Source organism: Vanacampus margaritifer, chromosome 3 (assembly GCF_051991255.1).
Source record: "Vanacampus margaritifer isolate UIUO_Vmar chromosome 3, RoL_Vmar_1.0, whole genome shotgun sequence".
Classification (NCBI taxonomy): domain Eukaryota; kingdom Metazoa; phylum Chordata; class Actinopteri; order Syngnathiformes; family Syngnathidae; genus Vanacampus; species Vanacampus margaritifer.
In genome coordinates, this window is record NC_135434.1 from 1,887,203 (window position 1) to 1,909,496 (window position 22,294).

Sequence of the window (22,294 nt, forward strand, 5' to 3'; positions counted from 1 at the left end):
CCGAGCGATTTACTCGGGTACTGCAACACACTACACCAAAAGAAAAAATATATTATGTTTACATTTTGTACATATATATGATAATCACCCAGAAATGTATAGATTTTTGTAGGCTTTCTTGGCGCTGGCAAAATTTATAACAATAATTGCTTAAAACAAAATTTGGGCTCGTCCGGGATTTGAACCCGGGACCTCTCGCACCCAAAGCGAGAATCATACCCCTAGACCAACGAGCCACGACGTGTAAAACGGAAATTGTACTATTATAATTATAGTCTACTAGCGTAGTAGCCAAAAATTGCACTCGAATAAAGTTACTTTTGTTGGTTGCTAGTTTGAAATTGTGTACTTTTGAAAATACAAACTCAATAAAAACACTGTTGGGGAAAAAAAAAATATATATATTATTTGAGTAAGTATTACATGAAAAAAACTCAAATATGAGTAACTGGTAAATAATATACTGAGATGCAAAAAAAATAAAATAAAACACAAAGATGCTAATAATAGTTTTGAAATGAGAAAAAAAGCAAGTCTATACTGTATTTTCTGAATAACAATAATACATTATTGTAAATACAGTAATTAGACTTTACGAGTATGTTCGATTTGACCACCTGGGGGCAGTGTAATCCCAAAATGCAGACACAAACGGACAATAGCATCACAACCATTTAAAGTTACTCGAGTGACAATTATTATAGTGTAACAAACTAAGTGGTTGTGACATCCCAATCAACAAATGCTGGTGGCGTTCGTACAAAACGTTACACTATATTCTGTATCGATGTGTTGATGCACCATTTGTAGTCAAGTATCAGTTGCATAAAGCGGTACAAAACTGCCGCAACTGCCTGACATGTTTGAAATCTGAAGGAAATCTGATTTTTTTTTCTACTCTGGGAGCCGTTTGTTTTGACGATGGCAACACTGAAAGGATAATAAAAAGCGATAAAACGCAAAAGAAAACCTGCGTTCCGCGTTGTGGACGCATCATCCAACCACATCCGCCCTCTCCCCACGTGACTATGCGTCATCCGGAAAGTGATGTGATTGCGGAAGTATTCAGATGTCCAGTAAAGTAGGCGCAGTTCCCTCCATTAATCTGGTTTGCGAGTCAGCAGTTGGATCCCGATTCGGGCTATATATATGCAGGCTCTCAAAATTACACCGTGACCAGGTAAGGAAGTCGTCAAAGGACCTGTGCAGTCGTTTTCTTCCGCATTCTTGTCCGTTTATGTTGAAAATTAGCCAGGTTAGCTACATGCGGCTAACGCGACATCGATGGTATGGAGTCAATTTGACTGTGTTAAAACAGACATTTCGAAGCACGGTGAGAGCGAAAAGTAGCACATTTCAATATAGGACACATTCATACCTATTCAATTGTTGTGATATTACTAAATGACGTTTAAAGAATCCCCGTGTCGTTTGTTACACAAGAAAAGTGGCAACGAAGTGAGACTTTTCTGGTTCTAGTTGTGTTTTTACGCACCAAGAAGTGGAAAAAGTGCAATTAAGCTATGTTATTCAAAACTGAACAACTTTAGACGCTGTACATTAGGATCAGTGTTTCCCACTTAGCCAAAGCTCACATTTTATATGAAAAAAATCTCACAGCACTTTGACAACGTGCATGTGAAGTGTAAATATTATATTTATCCAGTTGAGGTTGTGATCCTCATATTTTCCTGTAGTATCTGTGACTTGGAATGTGTAAAGTGATGTGTGTGTCATCAAATGTATAGCGAGTGTAAGCTGTTTGCATCTGACTGGAAAAAAATGATCCCTGCGAAGCTTATAGGCAGAGACTGAACCTTTAATAAATTATTTGATTAATTGTTGCAGCCTTAACGTACATGTTTCCAGTGTTCCAGGTTGGGCTGCGGCCATGGCGGACCACAGTGACGTCAGTCTGCCACCGGAGGAGCGCGTCCGCATCCTTACCAAGAAGGGGAGCTCGGTGGACATCAACGACGAGGTTCCCCTGCGCCGCTACTTCCGCTCGGGCATGGAGATGATCCGCATGGCCAATATCTACGCCGAGGAAGGCAACATTGAGCGCGCCTTTGTCCTCTACAACAAGTACATCACGTAAGAGATGCTTCCCCAGAGCAGTGTGGAGATGTCGCCCAGGAATTTTGAACTTCTCGTCGTTTCTCCCCCAAGGCTCTTCGTAGAAAAGCTTCCCAAGCATCTGGATTATAAAACGGCGAATATTCCAGAGAAAAGGGACACGCAAAAGGTACGCGGGAAATGTCTCCTAAACCTTTTTTTATTCTCTCTTATAAATCGTTCTATCCTCCAGAAATTGAAGGATGTGGCTTTTCCTCAAGCTGAAATCCTGAAGAAAGCACTTCTGAAGAGATTTGAACAAGACTATGATCAGTATCGTGTCAAGAAGGTAAACACAACTTACATACCACACTCCCAACTGAAGGAGACGGGTATTATGGTATGCTTGGCAAAACAATCACATTGAACAGCCACAGTCCTCATTTTAACAGGTGGTTCAAATGAAATGTGTTTCATTTTAGTTAGATACATAACATATGGTACATACATTAGTGATGTAAAGACATTAAGTTTGGTGTAAATATGGTACATTAGATGTTAATATAACATTGAATGTTGTTAGAGTTTTATAAACGGGAAATACGATGTGGATATGGTACAGTAGAGGAAAAGACAATATTTACTGTGATTAGAAACGCCCATATATTCAATTATATGTAAAAATTGTACATTAGAGACATGGATGCACCGATACACTCTCAGTGCCGTTACAAACTCGTATAAATGCTCTGATACTACCACACTTATACCATTTTACCAGACTGACTATTCTATCCGCCCAAAACTAACGCAAAACAAAGTGAACGCATTAAACTCACCACTTCCTCTTAAAAAAAAAAAGCCTGTTAGATTAATGCTAACAAATCATACGAAAGCACCATAGACTACACTACTGTAAATATGGCGCATTAGAGGTGGACATACATTTAATATGGTCCATTGGAAATGCATAGAACATTAAATATGACACTGTGGCCCTTGCAGAAAGCGCAGGAGGAGGCTCTGGCTGTGGAGCAGTCCCGTCAGCGGGCCCTGGACGCCGAACGGGAACGCGTTGCCGTGATGCAGCGCCGGCAGCAGGAGCAAGAACAGTTCAGCGCCTTTGAGGAGATGATTCGTCGCCAGGACCTGGAGCGAGAGCGCCAGCGCGTCCTCCTGGAGTTCGGCCAGCCCTCCGCACCTCCCCCGGACACACCGCTCATCCCGGGCATCCAGGGCCCGCCCGTCGTCTCGCCGACCCCGCCGCACAGCCCCAGGGATCCGTCCGGGAACCGCGCTCCCTCGTCCTCAGGCCTGCCTAGCTTTGACCGTTCTCTTAAGCCCGACTCGCTGGTCAGCCCCGGGAACAACGGTTAGTTTCTGGATATAAAGAGATTATTTCTATACAGCCCCAGAAATGTCATGAGTAAAAAAAAAAATATTTGTGGCCATCATGTTGATTTCAAAATGGGTTTGACATTCTAATTTGTGGCCACAAAATATTAAATATGGCCAGAAAATTCTAATAAATACAATTTGTAAATCTGGCACCATCTTATTGATGGCAGTGATACCACAAATTGGTATTTCATGCACACATTCTACATATTTTGTGGCCAACAAATGGTATGTCGTGGACACAAAGCGGCAATGCCCGCGTCATGTCTGGGTCCATGTCATGTCGTATTTGTCCCATAATCCTCCACCCGTTGTCGGCAGACCTGACAGTGGATGCCCTCCGCCAGCTGATTGTGCCGTCTGAACTGTGCCGAAGTTTCCTGCGGCTGGCCGAGGCCAACACCAGCCGGGCTGTCGAAACCTGCGGCATACTCTGCGGGAAACTGGTAAGTCTAACATCCAAATATTTAGTCCACTTTAAAAGTTGGACTTGACATTAGCGGTACACTTGTACGTACATTAAATATGCTGTCCGCAATTTTGTTGTATCTGCACTATAGAATGACAAAGGCTCTATATCAGGGTTGGGGAAACACGGCCCTCAAGGGCCGGAGTCCTGCAGGTTTTGGATGTTTCCCTTCTCCAACACAGCTGATATATGATCAGCTCATCAGCAAGCTCTGCATAAGCCTGATGACGATCCTGTTGATTGGAATCAGATGCGTTTGAGCAGTGAAACATCCCAAACCTGCAGGACTCCCGCCCTCGAGGACCAAGTTTGCCCACCACTGCTCTATATCCTATCCTAGAGATGTAAAGGACATTAAATAGGATGTGAATGTGGTAGATTAGATGTGGATATAACATTAACCATTAACATCTATGACACACGTTTTTTGTTTTTACAGTGGATAAATGTTTAAATGAGATGTGATTATTATTTTTTTAAACGACTTTTGCTTTCCAAACAAATTATGTCTTTTTATGCTTTTTAAACTATATGAAAAATATTTTCTGATTAGAAAAAAAAGCTAATTTATTTACTCCATTAACGATTAAGCACACGATAAAGATTAGGATTTCTTGAAAAAAGACTATCCTAAACAAATCAATTTTCCCCCTCAAAATACCATTTTGAAAAGAATTAATTACGTTTTTTTTAATACAATTTTTTTTTATCTAGTAGGAAAAATACTTATTCTAAAAAAAAACATCCAACTTAGATTTTGTAAATAATGTACTTTCTTCATTAAAAATAATATTTTATTTGTGAAAATTCTAACCCTTAACAATGCATCTGTGACACATGGTCAATATTAACATTTACAGTTTACTTTATTTTGTTTGTTCACATTTTAACTTATTTTTGTGTGCTTAAATCATATCTCATTGCAATAAATTGAAACCAATATATTTTGTTATTTTTGCATCTTAACTCTTTGACTGCCAGACCTTTTCAGAAAAGGGATGCCGTGGGTGCCAGCCGATTTAAGCATTTTGACTGATCTTTCAAGGTCCACAGAAAATTATGTGTTTGGACTATGGAAACACACATACTACCAAATTTGACTCTCATCTTTCATCAGAAAAAATAAGTTTGTTTCTACCTTATTCCGTTTTTCAGTAATCAACAATAGAAAATGGTTAGTTTCACCTCTGTTTTGAAACAAACGTCTTTTAACGTCTTTGGCACTCCTCCATAGGATTTTACTAAACGTTATTTAACGTTTTTGGCAGTCAAAGAGTTAATAGTGATAAACGTCTTGTTACAGTTAATTGTTCTAAATGAAATTTGAGTGGTAACGGCAGCAAAAGTCTGACCAAGTATTCCCAACGTATTTACTTTCCAGACCAGGAACACATTCACCGTGACGCATGTCATCGTTCCCAAGCAGTGCGGCGGCCCCGACTATTGCGACACGGAGAACGAGGAGGAGCTCTTCCTCATACAGGACCAGTATGATCTCATCACCCTGGGCTGGATCCACGTGAGTCAACCTCTGAATCAGAAACCAATCACTCTCCAATGCAAACTTGAAAAACCTGCCACGCTGGCGGTAGCGTCAGCTTTGTGACGTACGCTGCACAGACAAGAAATGTGACTTTGGAGAAGGAGTATAGCGGTCAAGCTAACCTTCCTGGAACTAATGTGGGAGTCTAAACCAAACATAAGTCACAAAAATGGAAGTCATGTGACTGTTTATTATGATTATTCATGCATAATATGCATTTTATTTAGTTTTATTTTACTTTTATAGACTCACCCAACCCAGACGGCATTCCTCTCTAGCGTGGACCTGCACACACACTGTTCGTACCAGATCATGCTGCCTGAGGCCATCGCCATCGTCTGCTCGCCGAAGTTCAACGAGTGAGTCTTGTTCGTCCACAATGCAAGCAAAATGGTTGTCCACAAAAAGACAAAATGATTGTCATTTCTTCCAGGATCGGCTACTTCAGACTGACAGATCGGGGAACCAATGAGATCTCCTCATGTAAACAGAAAGGCTTTCATCCTCACAGTAAAGACCCACCTTTATTTACAGTGAGTAAACTTCACTATACAAACGCAACGAATACAGCTAGAACTTGAAGTTAACCTGAAGCAAAGGTCACGAAAACCATGAACACAAACTATTACGCTTATTATTAAGACACCTGTTTTAATTTTTGAAAAATGCTAACAAAAATGTGTCTCCTTGAGTTGTGTTGAATTTGTGTGTTTCCCTTCAATACAGCATGCCGGCCACGTCACCATCTCCAACGACGCCGTCTCTGTGATGGATTTGCGGTGATTTTAGGATTTTTGGTTTTCTTTTCCTTGTTCCCATCCTGCTCCTCTGACGATGACATTCAAAGACTGTTTTATCACACCAGAGAGTTTTTATTTGTTTTCAGGACGTGTGTTCATATCGTTCTGCGGACTAGAAGTGTTCTCTGAGGGAACAAAAAAAAGAAAGAACAACAGTCATTATCGCACTTATGTTCTCTTTGCTGTCTGGATGACATTGGTTGTTCAGACTGCATATCTGATTTGTTAAAGGCGGTTGGAACTCAGGTGCAAACCCATCGAACATCTCAAACTTTTCTTTTTTTCACGGGCGTTGGTAGAAGCTTGTGTTCCTCGTGTGTCCTTGCTTCAGAAAGCGTGAATGTATAACTCCACTAACTTCCCCGCTCCTCGTTCTCGCCGCTCAATAGTTGGTTTGCGACCCTCGTGTTGAGATCATTGTGAACAATTATATCTCCCCCATGTGCATATGCAAATATCTTTCGTTGATAAAATACCAAGAGAAAATAAACTAACTGTACATGAATTTGGTATGTTTGTCTCCTTGCCTCTGTCATCATAAACAGCGTGAATTACAAAGTTTACATGTTGAAGACCAAATGTTGGAAGGTTTTCTTTTTTTATTTGTATTCAAATTCATACTGAATGTGTGTTTTGTTTTGTATAAAAAACAACTCTCTCAATTTGGACCTGTTCTTTGATGTAATGATTTGATTACAACATGCCCTGTCTACTTAAAATCATTAAACATTTAAAGTAATATACATGGAATTCTATAATAAATTGTAAATGTATGTTACTTATCAACATGGCGGTAGTTGATGTTTAAAATGACAATTTTGTATTTGTAACCATTCTTAATAGGCAGTGTGCAATAATAAATAGTACAGACACACTATTAATAATTAGTCAAATTTATACAGTACAAAGATAAGGTTGAACATCCATCCATCCATTTTCTTAACCGCTTGTCCTCACAAGGGTCGCGGGGGCGCTGGAGCCTATCCCAGCTGGCTTCGGGCAGTGGGCGGGGTACACCCTGAACTGGTTGAGGTTGAACATCATGACCATAAATAAGGTACTTAATATAAATTGGGGTCTACAATAAATAGTAAATACATGGAATATAAAAGTGATCATCGATATACGCCCTAAATTAGTGATTAAAATCGTGCTAAAAATAATGAAAGTCAGTTTTCCTGGTTTGCCTGTAGTGGGCGCTCGTGTGCCCTTCCGATAAAATAACCACGACAACGAAGAAGAAAACATCAACATCCGTTTCTGTTTGTGGTTAGCTAAACAACACACGGAACTCCCTTCAAAAGCATTATTTAGAGCGTATAGCTACAGAAATACACAAACATGGGCAAGCGGCAGCACCAAAAGGATAAAATGTAAGTTTAATGTTCATGAAAATTTGCGACAGAGCCAAAACGCGCCTGTTGTTACCGTGGCTAATGCTAAAAGGCTAACTACTACGAGATGTCTTTTGAAATTGTGCTCATTCAAAAGTATTTAAAAGTTAATTAACTGTTCGTTTACCTCTATTAAAAGCATTGTTTTGTTATTCTTTTCCACCCACGCAGGTACATTACGTGTACAGAGTACACAAACTTCTATGGAGGCAAGCGGGCAGGTAAATTATTGTTTTGAGTTTAGATGAGTTTTGAAATAGTGTACTCACAATTTTTTTTTTTTATCTGCAGTTTACTTATTGCACTTGATCTACTTGAGTATTTTTCTTTATTTTCGAATAGGATAACTTCTTGTAATATTTCAACTCGAATTAACTTGAAACTTAATAGTAACATTAAGCCTATGAAAATGTAGAAAAAGTATATCAATATATAATAAGATTAAAAAAAAAATATATATATATATATATATATATATATATATGAATAAAATTGAGTTGTGAACGGGCTGTTTTGTTTCACGTGTTTATTGAAGAATTGAACACATGGAACAGTCATGCAGTTGAGCAGTTTCGATGTAGCTTGTGATAAATACAGAGTGCAGGCAGGAAATACAAAATTACTAGACTGATATTTCACCAATGCCCTCAGTTGGAATCGGGTGCCAGTTAATCTGGAATGGAAGCTAATTGAACTGTACACAGCAGCCTACACATCATTCTAAAGTAACCTGTTCACGGCCAACCTACTGTAATTACGGTAAAATAGCAGATTCACAGCGGACCACTAGTTCCTTGCTCCAGCGATTGACCAATCATAGTTGTTCACAGCAAAATAGCGCCAGCAGTAGAGTTGACTGTCACAGCAAAATCACTACCAAATTCAATTCAAACGCAACAATATAATATTTCCTATGTTTCACTCGTTCGTAATAAATGTTTGCCTCTGCCATGTTTTCACTCAGCTGTGCCTTTTGAGATTCCATCTTTGTTTACATAAATGCATAATAGCACATTTGAATTAAAGTGTACGTTATTATGGTGAATGTGTAAGTATTTAGTGTTGTGTTTGTCAACATTTGCTTTGTTTTGGCCATCAGAAATCCCGCCGACCAACTTCAGACGGCTTCCGTTCGACCACTGCAGGTGCGCCATCTTGTCAACTGGCTTTATGTTGAAATGCGCCCCAAACACTCAAACAATGAACCATTTTTTTTTCTTCCTCCTCAGCTTGTCCCTTCAGCCGTTTTCTTATCCCATGTGCACTGCGGATGGCATTGTCTTTGACCTGCTGTGAGTCTGTTCACTTATAATCACGATCAGATTTTATTTTTCCATATTGGTTTAGACGTGTCTTCTCTCTCTTTTAGGAGCATTATTCCTTGGATCAAGAAGTATGGGACTAATCCCATATCTGGAGAGGTAACATTAAATATTTTGCGGAATATAGTGGACCACTGCATATTGACAGTTTAGATTCATCCATTCGTGGATTTTCTTTTCCATTTTTTTTTTATTTCTCAAAATAAATTTTGACAAAAATGATTGGAAAAAAATCTTAAAGCACAACTTTAAATCTGTAATATGACCAGAAACGTTTTTTTTTTTTTTTAAATAAAATAAAATCAATAAAAGTTTTTCAACTTTTTGTTTGTCATATATCTTTCCATAATATTTCGGTCAAGCTTTTGTTTTTGTTTTTTTCTATGCAGAAACTGGAGGCCAAGTCGCTTGTCAAGCTCAACTTTTCCAAGAACAATGAAGGTAATTGTCATCAATCAAACATTTGATATTTATTTATGTAATATAGCAACAATAAAACTGGGATTTTTTTTCCTCCACTGCATATTCATGAATTCATTAGACAATTTTCCTTGCATTTTCTCCAGGCAAATTTCACTGTCCAGTTCTCTACTCTGTCTTTACAAACAATTCTCACATCGTCGCCAACAAGGTCACTGGCAATGTCTTCTCACATGAGGTTAGTCACAACAACACACACAATAAAAATAAAAATACACTAATAATATTTAAGTGTTAGACGGGGAAAAAAATATTCGATGAGATGCTAAATTCCACTAGCACTGACTGTCCTCTGTGTGTTTGCGCAGGCAGTGGAGCAACTCAATATCAAGACTAAAACTTTCAAAGATCTGCTGACTGATGAAGAATTTACCAGAAAAGACATCATCACGCTTCAGGTTGGTTTTCTTTTAGGTGTGTCATTTGAATTACTCATCAATAAGAAATTTGATGGTCATTTATTTCTCCCTGCTAGGATCCAACAAACCTGGACAAATTCAACGTCGCCAATTTTTTCCATGTGAAAAACGACCTCAAAGTGCTGGATCCTGGTCGGATGTCTATCTGAGCTTTGTTTCCTGAATGTACATTAAAAAAAATAAAAATAATAACGGTGTTTGTTGTGATCCAGATGAAGAGAAGGCCAAGCAGGACCCCTCATACCATCTGAAGACCACCAACCTGGAGACCCGGGAGACCCTGGCCGAGCTGTACAAGGACTACAAAGGGGACCAGCTGCTGGCAGCCACCATGAAGGAGCCCAAGGCCAAGAAGACAGACAAACTCAACACGGTAAGTGCACGCAGTAGACATTTGATTTTGCTTGAATTCAGATTCGCAGCTTCCGAGGGCTCTACGTGGTCTGGTTGCCATGTCGAAGCTGAAGGCTGTCAAGCGCACTGTGTCCACAGGAGGGAGCCAAACATAAGCGTACAAACTCATACATGGCAGAAAATAAAATAGAGCCGCTCAATCTAACAAAATGCTAAAGCAGCCATGCTCGCGTCACAATGTTACAAAAAAAATTGTTAAAAATCAATTGAAAATTGCGAGACATAAAATGCACAAATAGTACAAAATAAATGTAAAAAATGTATTTTATTAAAAAATATTAACATCTTGATTTGGAACAATTTTAAATTATTTGACAATGATTGAAAAAATAATGAAACCCATGCAAAGCTAATATATGTAATTATAAAAATACACGCATACTAACAGAACTAAAAAAGATATACAATACACAAGTATTTGGGGAAAAAAAGCAGTAGGGAAAAATACAAAGATAATGGAAAACATGCCTAAATATTAGTAAGCTATTTAAATCTGAGAGAAAAAAATACCAACTCCCAAGAACGCGCCTTTCTTGACCTTAATGACAGTGCGTCTTGATTTTTTAACATTCTTAACTTTCACACGGCTGAGAAATTTTTGAATTTTTACAGTCGAAAGAAAACACCAAATTTTTGCTATACGTCTTTTTCTACAGGTGCACTTGCATTCATAAGAATAAATTAAATTTGAGTATGTCTGCCGTGTTAGCGCCACCATCTGTGTGCCTTCTTAATGGCAGAGGTGTCTTTAATCTGGGCGCCGCCGCCGGAAGTGAAGAGAATGTAGGTCAGACGGCGCAGTGTGCAAACTACAAGCGTAACGTCTTCACGACAACTAGAGCATGTGTCTACTGACCGATGAAAATGAGGATTTTGACCTCGCAGTGTTTTGTGAATATTCATCTTACTGCGAAGCCATCAAGAGTGTGCAATCATCTCCCCCAGTGTTACGCTTTCACACGATGCTCCCCTTTCGACCACGTAGAGCTTTTGTTTATGTGCCGAGTGTGTGTTTAGGTTGAGCTCATGACATAAGTAGCACAGGAAACATAATGGTGATGATTCAAAAGTATCCAATCAGTGATGTTTGTTTTTCAGGCTCACTACTCGACAGGCAGGGTGGCCGCATCCTTCACATCCACGGCCATGACGCCGGCCACCACCAACGAAGCAGGCAAGTCAAGTACACGCCACTCTGACGACACAGGTGGAGGGAGAATGCGCTCGCACTCCAGTGTTTTTTTTACTCGCGTAAAAAGTACAGACTTTGAAATGTACTGAAGTCCAAAAGAGGAATTGCTTTCATTTACATACAGTACGTTTTGATCATTTTGGCACAATGAAAACAATTCAAAAATCATTACTGTTTTTTTTCCCCCCGTATTTATTTCAGACATTAAATTATTAATAATGCTCTATATAAAAAGACACATGCTATTATTTTTATTTGTTTTAGATTACCAAAGTGATTTATATAATTTGCTAAATGCCAGACTAAAGAGAGAGAAGGATTTATTGATTGTATTTATTTATTTATGCGTGTCGGTTAGTTTTTAATTTTCATTGTTCAATAAAGTGTTCAAAAAATACTGTAATCGTGATGTGGTCGGGTTAAGGTTAGGGCTACAAGATGTTATAAGATGGCACACAAAGCCGCCAGGGCAATAGTTTAACAACAAAGAAAGAAAGAAGGCACTTCGAGGTAGAAAATCTGTGTGGGCGGAGTCAAACGTTCAGGTCCTCGAACTACACTCTGCATCCAGGGCTTACTCCATGAAGTAGGAAGTGTTCAGTTTCATTTTTGGGCCACAAGTGGCAGTAGCGATTTGAATTTCAAATTTCCGCTTTGGGCAGCTTTAAAAACAACCGTTGCTGCATACAAAGTGGAGTAAAAATGGACTCAAAATCAGACATACAAAAACAGATGGCTAAAACGCTAAATGAATAACATAAAAACAGTAAACACCAGAGAAGGTCGCGCGTCAATGAATTTTGAGCGTCCATCATTCGGCAATCGTCAACAGTCTGCACACGCTTCCGTCATCGGCAAGCCGTCAATATTTCAAGCCCAGCGTCCGTATGATTCCTGTCATTCGAAATGGGCATCCGTCAGTAAAATGGAGCAAAAACAATTGCGCACGTATGTCTTTAATAATATATATTATTTTATTTTTTTTGTCATAGAGGCCATCGCAGACGACACCGTGCGCTACAGCTACATCAAGAAGAAAGGTTACGTTCGCCTGCACACCAACAAAGGAGACCTCAATGTTGAGTTACATTGTGACAAGGTATGACTTTTTGTTTTTTTGCTTATGATTGGTCCTGACTTCAGCCAATCAGGATGATGCATGGACACACTCCCTCCCCCTCTTCTCGCGTCCCGCTCCCCCGGTGCTTTCCACAGCGCTCTATTTGCGTCCCGCTGTTTAGGAATTAATGAGCGGCGCTTGCATGTCGCATACGCTCTCCATCACACAAATCCTCAGCTCACCTTCCTCCGCATGTCTCGGACCCCCCAACCCCACTGAAAGGACATGTGACAAGCCCCTCCAGCGCCGCTCGTTGGACGCGGCATAACATGACATCAGAATCGACGTTACCGTGGATACTCCCCAACCGAGTGGGATAAAATAGCATTTGAGGGCTTAGTCTGGCTAACAAACAATACGAATGTAGCCTGACTTGGTGTCATATCTCAGTGAAAGTGAATAATTAATTACAAATATTTTTGCATGTTTTCATAAGGATAAGAGTCTAAAATACCAACAACAACATTGAAAATGTGTTTTGGTGGCAAATTAATGTATTTATAAATAACCACAAGTGTGACAATTTTACATTTGACAAATTACAAACTATTTGTAACTAATTTCCATCATCTTTCCTTTCCTTTTTTCACGCTCTGTGTAGTAAATTTAACCTGACAAACACTTAGCTCATTCGCAAGTTGCTTGTAACGGTCGCATTTTCAAAGATCCGCCATCTGTACAGGTTTCTGCATCTCATCGACACGCGTTCAGACTCAAGGCTGCCATCTGCTAGCCATAGTGAATGTTTTTTTTTTTTTTTTTAAAACCTTTAAAGCGTAATAATCAGATCAGAGCTGGCCAAGACATTCCCCCCCAAAAAACAAAAATCAATACATTTAAACAGGACAATTGCCATTGCCAGCACTTCTTGTTAGAATTGACGACATTTCACGGTAACGGCGCTCAAGCGGATAATATAATTTCAGACTCATCTTAAATTATCCCTAAAGTGAAATCTGCGCGACTTTGCTCAGTGTTAAGCAGATCAATCTAGAAAAGTGCTGAGCACAATTAAAGACTGCCCCCTATATGTCAACATTGGAACTTCACCTTGATTTCAGCCCGTAGCCCTCTGAAAGACAAGACATTTTCCCTAAACATTTTTTGCCCTTAATGAAAAAAAATGGAGCTAGCCCACTGTAGTTGTCCATGTCTCGTGCGTGTCGACAAATTATGCCGATCATTTGGAGCCGTCGCCACCGTTGTTGTGGTTTTATGCTGCTCGCCTAAGGACAATTCGAGCGAGAGAGTCTTTGGGCCTGGAAACGGTCGCCGCAGCCAACCTTGTTCCCACGCTGACTTCGCCGATCACAATGCGGCGCGTCTCGAAAATGTGATTGCCGAGCATTCTGGAGCACAAACTCACACAAAGGCACGCACGCACGCACGCACACACACAAACTTAGTCACGTTAAGGGCGCCAGTGTGGCGTTTTCCTATCCTGGCCATGTGGTTTTAAGAGCAACAAAAGGCGAGTGTTGTCCAATGGCTTTGACGCCTGGGGCAGCGCTTATATGTGACATGAATGACGTCAATGCTGCTTGTTCATTTAGGAAGGAAGCTTCAGACAAACACTCTTGACCCTGTTGGAAAGATAAAAAGTCATTTAACACAGAATGGAGAGGTCTAGACAAATCGTTTAAGACATCCATCTGATTGTTAATTGGTGGGTCAGGACCAAAAAATTGCTGTGTGGGTGGGTTGCAGACAGCTTCTTAAAAAGGACATTGAAATAAAGGCGACATATTACGCTTCTTTTCCTACAGTTGAAGAGTTTCACAGTGTCTTCATAAAAGCTTTTGGGGTCAGAATATATCATGGTAAAAAATTGCTTGACATTTAACATCCACTTGTTGCACTCTGCTTGACATGATAGTTTTGTTTGTTTGTTTGTTTTTTTTTGTTTGTTTTTTGGAGGGGGGGGGCACCTGGTGGTGTTTACTGCTCAAAGCTCCGCTGTTGTAGGAGAGAGAGAGAGAGAGAGAGAGAGAGAGAGAGAGAGAGAGAGAGAGAGAGAGAGAGAGAGAGAGAGAGAGAGAGAGAGAGAGAGAGAGAGAGAGAGAGAGAGAGAGAGAGAGAGGAGAGAAAGAGAATACATTTACTTTGTAAAACCCGGCAGACACCCAGACTGTTTGCAAATGATAACTAAGTGCAGCTCTGCTTACCCTTCTGATTTTGACTTGATGGTGGTTTACACAGTACAGGCCAGTTGTGGCTTTAAAATTGTGGATCTTCACCCAGCCTTGCTGCGAAGTCGAGGGTGGGGATGGAGACAGGATGCTGTCAATAGCCCACAACTCTGAAGGGCTTGCTGGCATATTTTTACAAGCGGGTGACCAATTATTTACATCATGCATGTTATTCAAATCCATGTAAAATTCACAAGATGATGCAAAATCCACATATGGCGACGCTACTCCACTTCCAGTGTGCGCTTTGTGCTTCCTCAGATTCCCAAAGCGGGTGAGAACTTCATCGGCTTGTGTAAAAAAGGCTACTATGACGGTACCACCTTCCACAGGTCCATTCGGAATTTTATGGTAAGAACGCAACAAGCGAGGCCGCCGCCTTCATGGCCCAAGATGCATTGCGTCAGTGATCTTAAGTGACCACAAACGCATCATATTGGTTTGGATTCCAAAGCCAATCTTCTCGACATCACCTTACTATGAATAATCTATGTTAAAGACACTGACCGTGACAATCATTTATTGCAATCATATCAACAATGATTTAGGAAACAAAAAAACTCTCAATATGCAAATCACTTTATTCCTATAAAGCTCTGCAAGTGTGTACAGTTTCAAATGATTGCTTCTAGACTATACTTAGGAAATCTCATGGGATTCTTAAGGGTGTTGGTGAGCCCGATTTTAAGATTGAAATGTATTAGATTAAAATAGAATCGGTCAAATTAAGTTTCATATTTTTCACATGGTTTCTTTAGATAATTGGTTAATTTATGAGTAAAATAAACAATTTTATTCGTATCATGTATTTTATTTAATAATTGGCTAATATTGGTTATTGCAAATATTTAGTAAAATATAAATGATATTAATTAATTGATTAATTAATTATAATTAAAATAATATATTTAAAAATGTGAATGCATTTTAATCATACGTGTTGCTAAAATAATCAGTTTAACGTTTAGATTTTTGAAATGTATTTTATTAATTCATTGGTTTATTGATTCAATGTAAATGTTTTTAAATAGAAAAAAAATTAAAAGTATTAAATAATTTAAGTAAAATTAAAGCGGTATAATAAGATTTTAAAATGAAGATTATTTTATTATAAAAAAAAAATAACAATTTTCGATTTTTTTTTCTCTCCCCCCCATTTATTTTTAGCAAGTACAAATTATTTGTAGGTAGAGTTCTGCACTTTCCAGGTTATTTGCATACAAAAGCTGCAATGCAGAAAAATAATGCGCCAGTCAAGTTTTTTATGATCCGGCCACTGGCTGAATGTTTGACATGTAATAAGTAGAAGAGACGAGCACTTGTGGTTGGCAAACTTGTGTGTTGCCTCCAAGCTGAAAAAGTCTTTCAAAAATGCTGCAAAACTTTTTCTTTTCCAGATTCAAGGAGGCGACCCGACCGGCACTGGCACAGGTACCAGCAGCAGCAGCACACTCGGGCGGGAGCCTTGCATAAAACCACCTCTGTGTTCAATTATTCACAGCTCCTTTTTGGGAGTGTGTAAACACAGAGAGGCCACATGGAAGTGGAGCCTGCGTCTAAATTTACTCCGGAGAAAAGAGGCACTCAAGACGCGTGACGCAAAGGGAGGGAGGGCGCGGTGCGAGGCCGTGGTGCGAGGCCAGCCGATGTGAAGGGTGTTTTGTTTTTTTAAAGCCGCCGAGCTAAAAGGGCAGCCAGTTGCACAAAGTATGCCTGTCCTCACATAAATGCTGGCACAACGACAGATTTATGAAGGTGCCGAGTTCCAGAGCGGTGCCTGACATTCTCCTCGTCACCTGGAAACACGCGCGCACACAAAACAGAACAAACACGGCAAAAGACGGAGCTGTCGTTAAATGTTGCCAGATGCGCGACACGTAGCAAGTAGCAGCTTTAACTGTAAAACGCCTCCACTGCAAATGTAGTAATTTTCCGTCGTTTCTAACGTCATCATTTGGATGGAACAAAACAAAACAAAACTCATTTTAACGGTTGGCTTGGCAGTTTGTCTGAACTCAAATGCAACCGAACCGCTGAAGTCAAACACAATTTGTTTTTATAAATACAAACGGAATGCAATGATTTATGAAGCTTAAATTTAAATGAAACGTTCAAATGTGCAAATTGATCAGAGATGGCAAATCAACCTGCCACAGTTTGGCCTAAACAAGCACCCGGGGAGCTAGCTATGGAGCTAGCTAGCAACTGGGGCTGAAGCCCAAACTGTGGCAGGCTAGCTAGCTCCCTAGCAGGTAAACAAGCACCCGGGAGCTAGCTAGCTAGCACCTGGGGCAAAAGCCAAACTCTGGCTGGCTAGTAAGCTCCCTAGCAGGTAAACAAGCACCCGGGAGCTCGCTAGCTAGCATCTGGGGCTATAGCCAAACTCTGGCAGGCTAGCTAGCTCCCTAGCAAGTAAACAAGCAACCGGGGCGCTAGCTAGGGAGCTAGTTAGCATCTGGGGCTAAAGCCAAACTGTGGCAGGCTTTTTACTTTCTGGACCTGGATTTATTTTTTTCCCCGCAATTATTTTACTCTCTTCCAAGTGTAAATATTAGCCCACTGTACTCTAAAACAAAGTCTATTTGGTCCCACTCTAAATAGAATCAAATTTACTCTACAGAATTTACTGTGTAGCTATAAATATCCCATAACAATTTGCGAAGGTAAAAATAAGTGAATCTGTGTAACTAAATGGTCAACAGTTCCCGGACCTTTCCCCAAAAGAGCGCACAGACGTGAATGATTGTCATGCAGACTTCACTTTTCCCACTTTGTACACGTCAAGCAAGATGAGGAGCCACAAGCGGGATTTGATGTGAAAACGCTCATCAGAGAAAATGATCCCCTACTGAGGTTGTTTTTCTCCTTCCTGATACACGTGGAGGTGAAATGTCAGCCAGCTGATCAATTATGCACAAATGTCGCCCGTCTTGTTAGCATTTACATTGCCACTCACTGGCTTCTTGTGGACTCAAATGAAGATTGTTCAGGCTGATTGTTAGCAACAACTACTTTTGCCGCACTGGTGTATGTGAATGGCAGGCCACGTTCACATGTAATGGCCAATCAAAAGGCTGTCGTAACGTACGTGCTGTCACTACAAAAAAGGCGTTTCCGAAGCCAAGTGTGCAAATGTGAGTCGATTCATGAATCGTTGCCCGGGAGCGACATCATCTGAAGTTGCTTTTCTATTGGCTGCTGCTAGATGATGTCACTTCCGTGTGACACACTTTCAAACCTCATTATTTTGGTTAATCTCGGGACAAAATAGACTTCAAATCACATTTAAAATCCTCCCCCAAAGGCTCATGTCTTGAATTAATTACCAAAGTCTAAAACGAAGGACATTTTCGCTATAATTATAGTTTTGTAAACATAAAATGTAGTTTCATTTAGTTTTTGTTTCTTAAAAAGCAACAAAATTTATTTTATTTTTTCTTTAGTTTCTTTAACTAAAATATCCTTTCATGGGGGTCACACGCAAATCAATGAAACGAACAATGAAAGGTGCTAACTAAGTGCAGTGTGAAAAGGTCGTAAGAGTGCCAACTCCACATGTTCTTGAAATTAACTTCAATGTCGTTCCAGGTGGAGAATCCTTCTGGGGAAAACCTTTCAAGGACGAATTCCGACCCAACCTGTCCCACACGGGCCGGGGGATTCTCAGCATGGCCAACTCGGGTCCAAACACCAACAAGTCCCAGTTGTAAGATATCACAGAACTCCAATGTTTTTGTTTATGGTACTTATTTTCAGTAATGTAATGTTGCTATTGTTTTCCATCAGCTTCATCACATTCCGCTCCTGCGCCTACCTGGACAGGAAACACACCGTGTTTGGAAGGTAAATGCCTGCCTACACTTGATTTTGAGAGAATTTACAAACAAGATGTCTTGTTTCTTGCTCTGCTTATTTAAGGAATTGCCAAACTGTTGCAGGGTTTTAAATTTCAGGTGCTAGCTAGCTACCTAGTTACCTCACTAACACCCATGGTGCTCGTTTAGCTGCTAGGGAGCTAGCTAGCTAGCATCAGGGGCTAAAGCCAAACAAGATGTCTTGTTTCTTGCTCTGCTTATTTAAGGAATTTCCAAAGTGTTGCAGGGTTTTTAATTTCAGGTGCTAGCTAGCTAGCTAGTTACCTCACTGACACCCATGGTGTTCGTTTAGCTGCTAGGGAGCTAGCTAGCTAGCTAGCATCAGGGGCTAAAGCCAAACTGTGGCAGGGTTTTTAATTTCAGGTTCTAGCTAACTAGGTCCCTCGCTAACTCCCATGGTGCTCATTTAGCTGCTAGGGAGCTAGCTAGCTAGCATCAGGGGCTAAAGCCAAACTGTGGCAGGGTTTTTAATTTCAGGTTCTACCTAGCTAGTTACCTCACTAACACCCAGGTGTTCGTTTAGCTGCTAGGGAGCTAGCTAGCTAGCTAGCATCAGGGGCTAAAGCCAAACTGTGGCAAGGTTTTTAATTTCAGGTTCTAGCTAACTAGGTCCCTCGCTAACTCCCATGGTGCTCATTTAGCTGCTAGGGAGCTAGCTAGCTAGCATCAGGGGCTAAAGCCAAACTGTGGCAAGGTTTTTAATTTTAGGTTCTAGCTAACTAGGTCCCTCGCTAACTCCCATGGTGCTCATTTAGCTGCTAGGGAGCTTGCTAGCATCAGGGGCTAAAGCCAAACTGTGGCAGGGTTTTTAATTTCAGGTTCTAGCTAACTAGGTCCCTCGCTAACTCCCATGGTGCTCATTTAGCTGCTAGGGAGCTAGCTAGGCTATCAAACTGTGTCAGGGTTTTGACTCTCTGCACCTGGATTTGCCACCTCTGGTCCCTGGTGGCAGTTTCACTTAGCCGTATGAAAATCGATACATTTTCAACCTTGATAGTTTTTGTCTTTGCATGTGGGAGGAACGTGGATGCCAAGATGCCGAAAAACATGAAACTCCAATAATTCAAACAACCACAGGATTTGTTTGCAAACTCTTCCCCCAAAGGCAGTTTCAGCGAGCAACGTGACGTTGGGTCTGTCATGAGCAGCCCCATGACGAGCTTCCAGGCGGCGTACCTGGAAAGACACAGGAAGGCCACCGTTTTGCTTCAAAGCGGCCATTTTAAGGTCATTTGCACATTTTCTTCCCCAACAGGGTTGTCGGTGGGTTCGAAGCGTTGACAGCCATGGAGAATGTGGAGAGTGACACCAAAACAGACAAACCGAAGGTAAGAAGGATTTTTTTTCTTTTGTAGACTCAGTTGACAACTTTGTTGGAAGAATGAAACAAATTGTTGTCAAGTTCACACAAGTAGTAGAGGAAAGCAAAATTGAAGCATTTTTCATTTTTGACATTTAATGTGTCAGTATGTATGTACTTATGTATTTTTCCTAAATAGTGTCATTTAAAAAATGTTTCCAACAGTCTGAGATCAAGATCATCAGCGCCACCGTGTTCGTGGACCCGTACGAGGAAGCCGACGCCGAGGTGGTCTACGTTTGTTTCGGCAGGATCCTCGCAGCGTTTGCAACCGGACGGAGCGTGACTTTATTCCGGATTTGCGTTTCAGATCGCGGCCGAGCGTGAGAAAGAGCATCAGAAGAAGAAGGAGGAGGAGGAGCAGGCTAGCGCCACCCTGAGGAAAGCCAAGGAAGCGCAGGGGCCCAAAGCCTTCAAGCAAGGCGTTGGCAAATACATCAACCCCACCGCAGGGCAAGCACAACAGTTACGAATACAATTACGATGAATTAATCCTTAAAAAGTGTGTGAAGGATAAAATGTTATAATAATCTTTCTGTCGCTTAACACTTAAAAAAAAATCAAGCTATGTCTTGGAGGTAGAATATTTGACTGTTTTGCATTTTTTTGTCCTTTTGTATTTGTTCTACTTGGCAAACTGTAACGCTATCTAAATCTTAATCTTAATCTTAAGCATAACGCTACCAAAACTTCAGTTCAGCCCAAATTTTAATTAGACCATCCTATTAAAAATAGTGTGACATTAGTCTTGTCCTCCTCCAGGAAACGTCCAACCACAGAAGAAGAAAGAGGACCTTCAACGAGCAGCGGCGCCGCCAAGAAGCCGAAAGGAACGAGCACCTTTGGAGACTTTAGCTCTTGGTAGCGGCGATGTCGTCACCCGAACGATCTCAATTTGATTGTTTTTACTTTTACTGTCTCAGCAGATTTGTCTTTGTCGTCGATAATAAATACTTTGCTTTTTTTTTTAAATGTCTATCCATTACTTTATTTTATATATCCTTAACAGTTTCCTAAATAAATCACATGAAAAAGGCTTTCAGCAGCTCTGTTCTAGATGAAAAATCCTAATGGACCTGGATGAAGGTGAGAATATTGATCAGGTTTGAACTCCTGTTGTCATTGAAATGTGCCTTCAAAGAAAGCAACACAAATTCTGCGCGCATGTTAAAGCGGTCTTCATTTGCAGCGTTTAAAAAGGCCGACATGAAAGCGTCACGCTGCATCTCTAAAGGAGACCATTGAGAAGCTCAGATCAAAAGCAAGACACCAATCAGGAGATCGGTCTGCAAGTGATAACACTTTTTTTTTATGGTTTGTTGGCATTATCAACAAAATTGCTCTTTGATTTGTTTCTGTAATACACCACTCAAATTGTTAATACTGTACTGATCATCACTTTTAGTGGGCTTCAAAAATATAAATTAAGGCAGTCACTTCGGATCATTTCTATGCCGATAATTTTTTTCAGGCGTTTATAAAGATGTATAAAAATGATCAAAATATTTTAAATAAGACTAAGCCCATTTTTTATGAATAAATCATGATCACATTTACTTTTTAAATTAAAATGGTTAATTATTTTAGATTATATTGTAATGAATTCAATGGTCCCTTCACGTTTAATTAATTAAATCTCACACACACACACACACACACATATGTGTGTGTGTGATTTAGTCACTTATTTCTAAAATATTTTTGTTTAAAATGTATTTTTATTTGTGAAATCAAAAGTTAAAGTCAGTTTTTTTAACAACAGAATCCAAGCATTCACGATTAGCAATTAGCATTAGCATAGGAGTCAAACAAGGTTGTGCGTTTCATTGTTTATCTTCGTCCATCCCACTGACTAACGTTACTCTGCCTACCTATCATTGGTCAGCGTGACTGTCAATCACTCACCGTAGCCGATGCAGCGCTTCCATTCGTCACCATGGCGACGGTGGATGCAAAATGACTGTTGCCTGGGTCTATGATGACGTCACCACTAAAGGAATCAAAACAACATGGCATCCGCTTTCCTGTTTGGGAGTCAACACTGCGGCACCACAAGTGTCCAGACACCCCCCAAGCTGTGACTCACCGCCATCGGCAAGAGAGCTGACCCCTCCCACTGATGACATCACTAACATCTCAAAATAGCAGCAGCATCATTTGGAGCGGTCAAGGGGGTTTACAGGGTTTTACAGGGTTTACAGCTAAAACGGTTGAGGGGAAGAGATGGGGGCAATCCCGTCGTCATGGCGACAGCATCACTGCAT

The 22,294-nt window shown here is 40.4% G+C and overlaps 2 protein-coding genes and 1 non-coding gene across 4 annotated transcripts; 2 read left to right on the forward strand and 1 right to left on the reverse strand.

The window, feature by feature from the left end:
- Positions 1 to 164: 164 nt before the first annotated feature.
- Positions 165 to 236, reverse strand: trnap-ugg (transfer RNA proline (anticodon UGG)). The gene has a single exon. It is a non-coding gene; the product is annotated as a tRNA-Pro (tRNA).
- A 782-nt stretch (positions 237 to 1,018) lies between these two features.
- Positions 1,019 to 6,770, forward strand: LOC144049518 (STAM-binding protein-like A). Its single transcript, XM_077562514.1, has 10 exons — positions 1,019 to 1,180; positions 1,870 to 2,094; positions 2,170 to 2,245; positions 2,309 to 2,404; positions 3,061 to 3,427; positions 3,775 to 3,899; positions 5,304 to 5,441; positions 5,712 to 5,824; positions 5,899 to 5,998; positions 6,192 to 6,770. Exons 2-10 carry the CDS (start codon positions 1,892 to 1,894, stop codon positions 6,246 to 6,248), a joined length of 1,275 nt encoding a protein of 424 aa, XP_077418640.1. The 5' UTR covers positions 1,019 to 1,180; positions 1,870 to 1,891; the 3' UTR covers positions 6,249 to 6,770.
- A 720-nt stretch (positions 6,771 to 7,490) lies between these two features.
- ppil2 (peptidylprolyl isomerase (cyclophilin)-like 2) lies at positions 7,491 to 21,066 on the forward strand. Of its 2 annotated transcripts, none has more exons than XM_077562028.1 (20): positions 7,491 to 7,638; positions 7,831 to 7,880; positions 8,759 to 8,804; positions 8,889 to 8,951; positions 9,029 to 9,080; positions 9,371 to 9,422; positions 9,548 to 9,639; positions 9,770 to 9,859; positions 9,937 to 10,012; positions 10,093 to 10,253; positions 11,393 to 11,468; positions 12,479 to 12,585; positions 15,057 to 15,146; positions 16,193 to 16,226; positions 18,384 to 18,501; positions 18,582 to 18,638; positions 19,926 to 19,998; positions 20,196 to 20,258; positions 20,341 to 20,495; positions 20,793 to 21,066. In XM_077562028.1, exons 1-20 carry the CDS (start codon positions 7,607 to 7,609, stop codon positions 20,893 to 20,895), a joined length of 1,590 nt encoding a protein of 529 aa, XP_077418154.1. In that variant the 5' UTR covers positions 7,491 to 7,606; the 3' UTR covers positions 20,896 to 21,066. The 2 variants fall into 2 exon arrangements, with proteins under 2 accessions (XP_077418154.1, XP_077418156.1); XM_077562030.1 differs by having other exon boundaries at positions 20,341 to 20,483.
- Positions 21,067 to 22,294: the final 1,228 nt, after the last annotated feature.

Bases quoted from the DNA above. Each gene is read 5' to 3' on its own strand.
- LOC144049518 (XM_077562514.1), top strand. From the start codon at position 1,892: ATGGCGGACCACAGTGACGTCAGTCTGCCACCGGAGGAGCGCGTCCGC. The intron at 2,095-2,169 runs GTAAGAGATGCT...TTCTCCCCCAAG, and splicing joins CTCTACAACAAGTACATCAC to GCTCTTCGTAGAAAAGCTTC. The intron at 5,999-6,191 runs GTGAGTAAACTT...CCTTCAATACAG, and splicing joins AAGACCCACCTTTATTTACA to CATGCCGGCCACGTCACCAT.
- ppil2 (XM_077562028.1), top strand. From the start codon at position 7,607: ATGGGCAAGCGGCAGCACCAAAAGGATAAAAT. The intron at 9,640-9,769 runs GTTAGTCACAAC...GTGTTTGCGCAG, and splicing joins GCAATGTCTTCTCACATGAG to GCAGTGGAGCAACTCAATAT. The intron at 15,147-16,192 runs GTAAGAACGCAA...TTTCTTTTCCAG, and splicing joins GGTCCATTCGGAATTTTATG to ATTCAAGGAGGCGACCCGAC.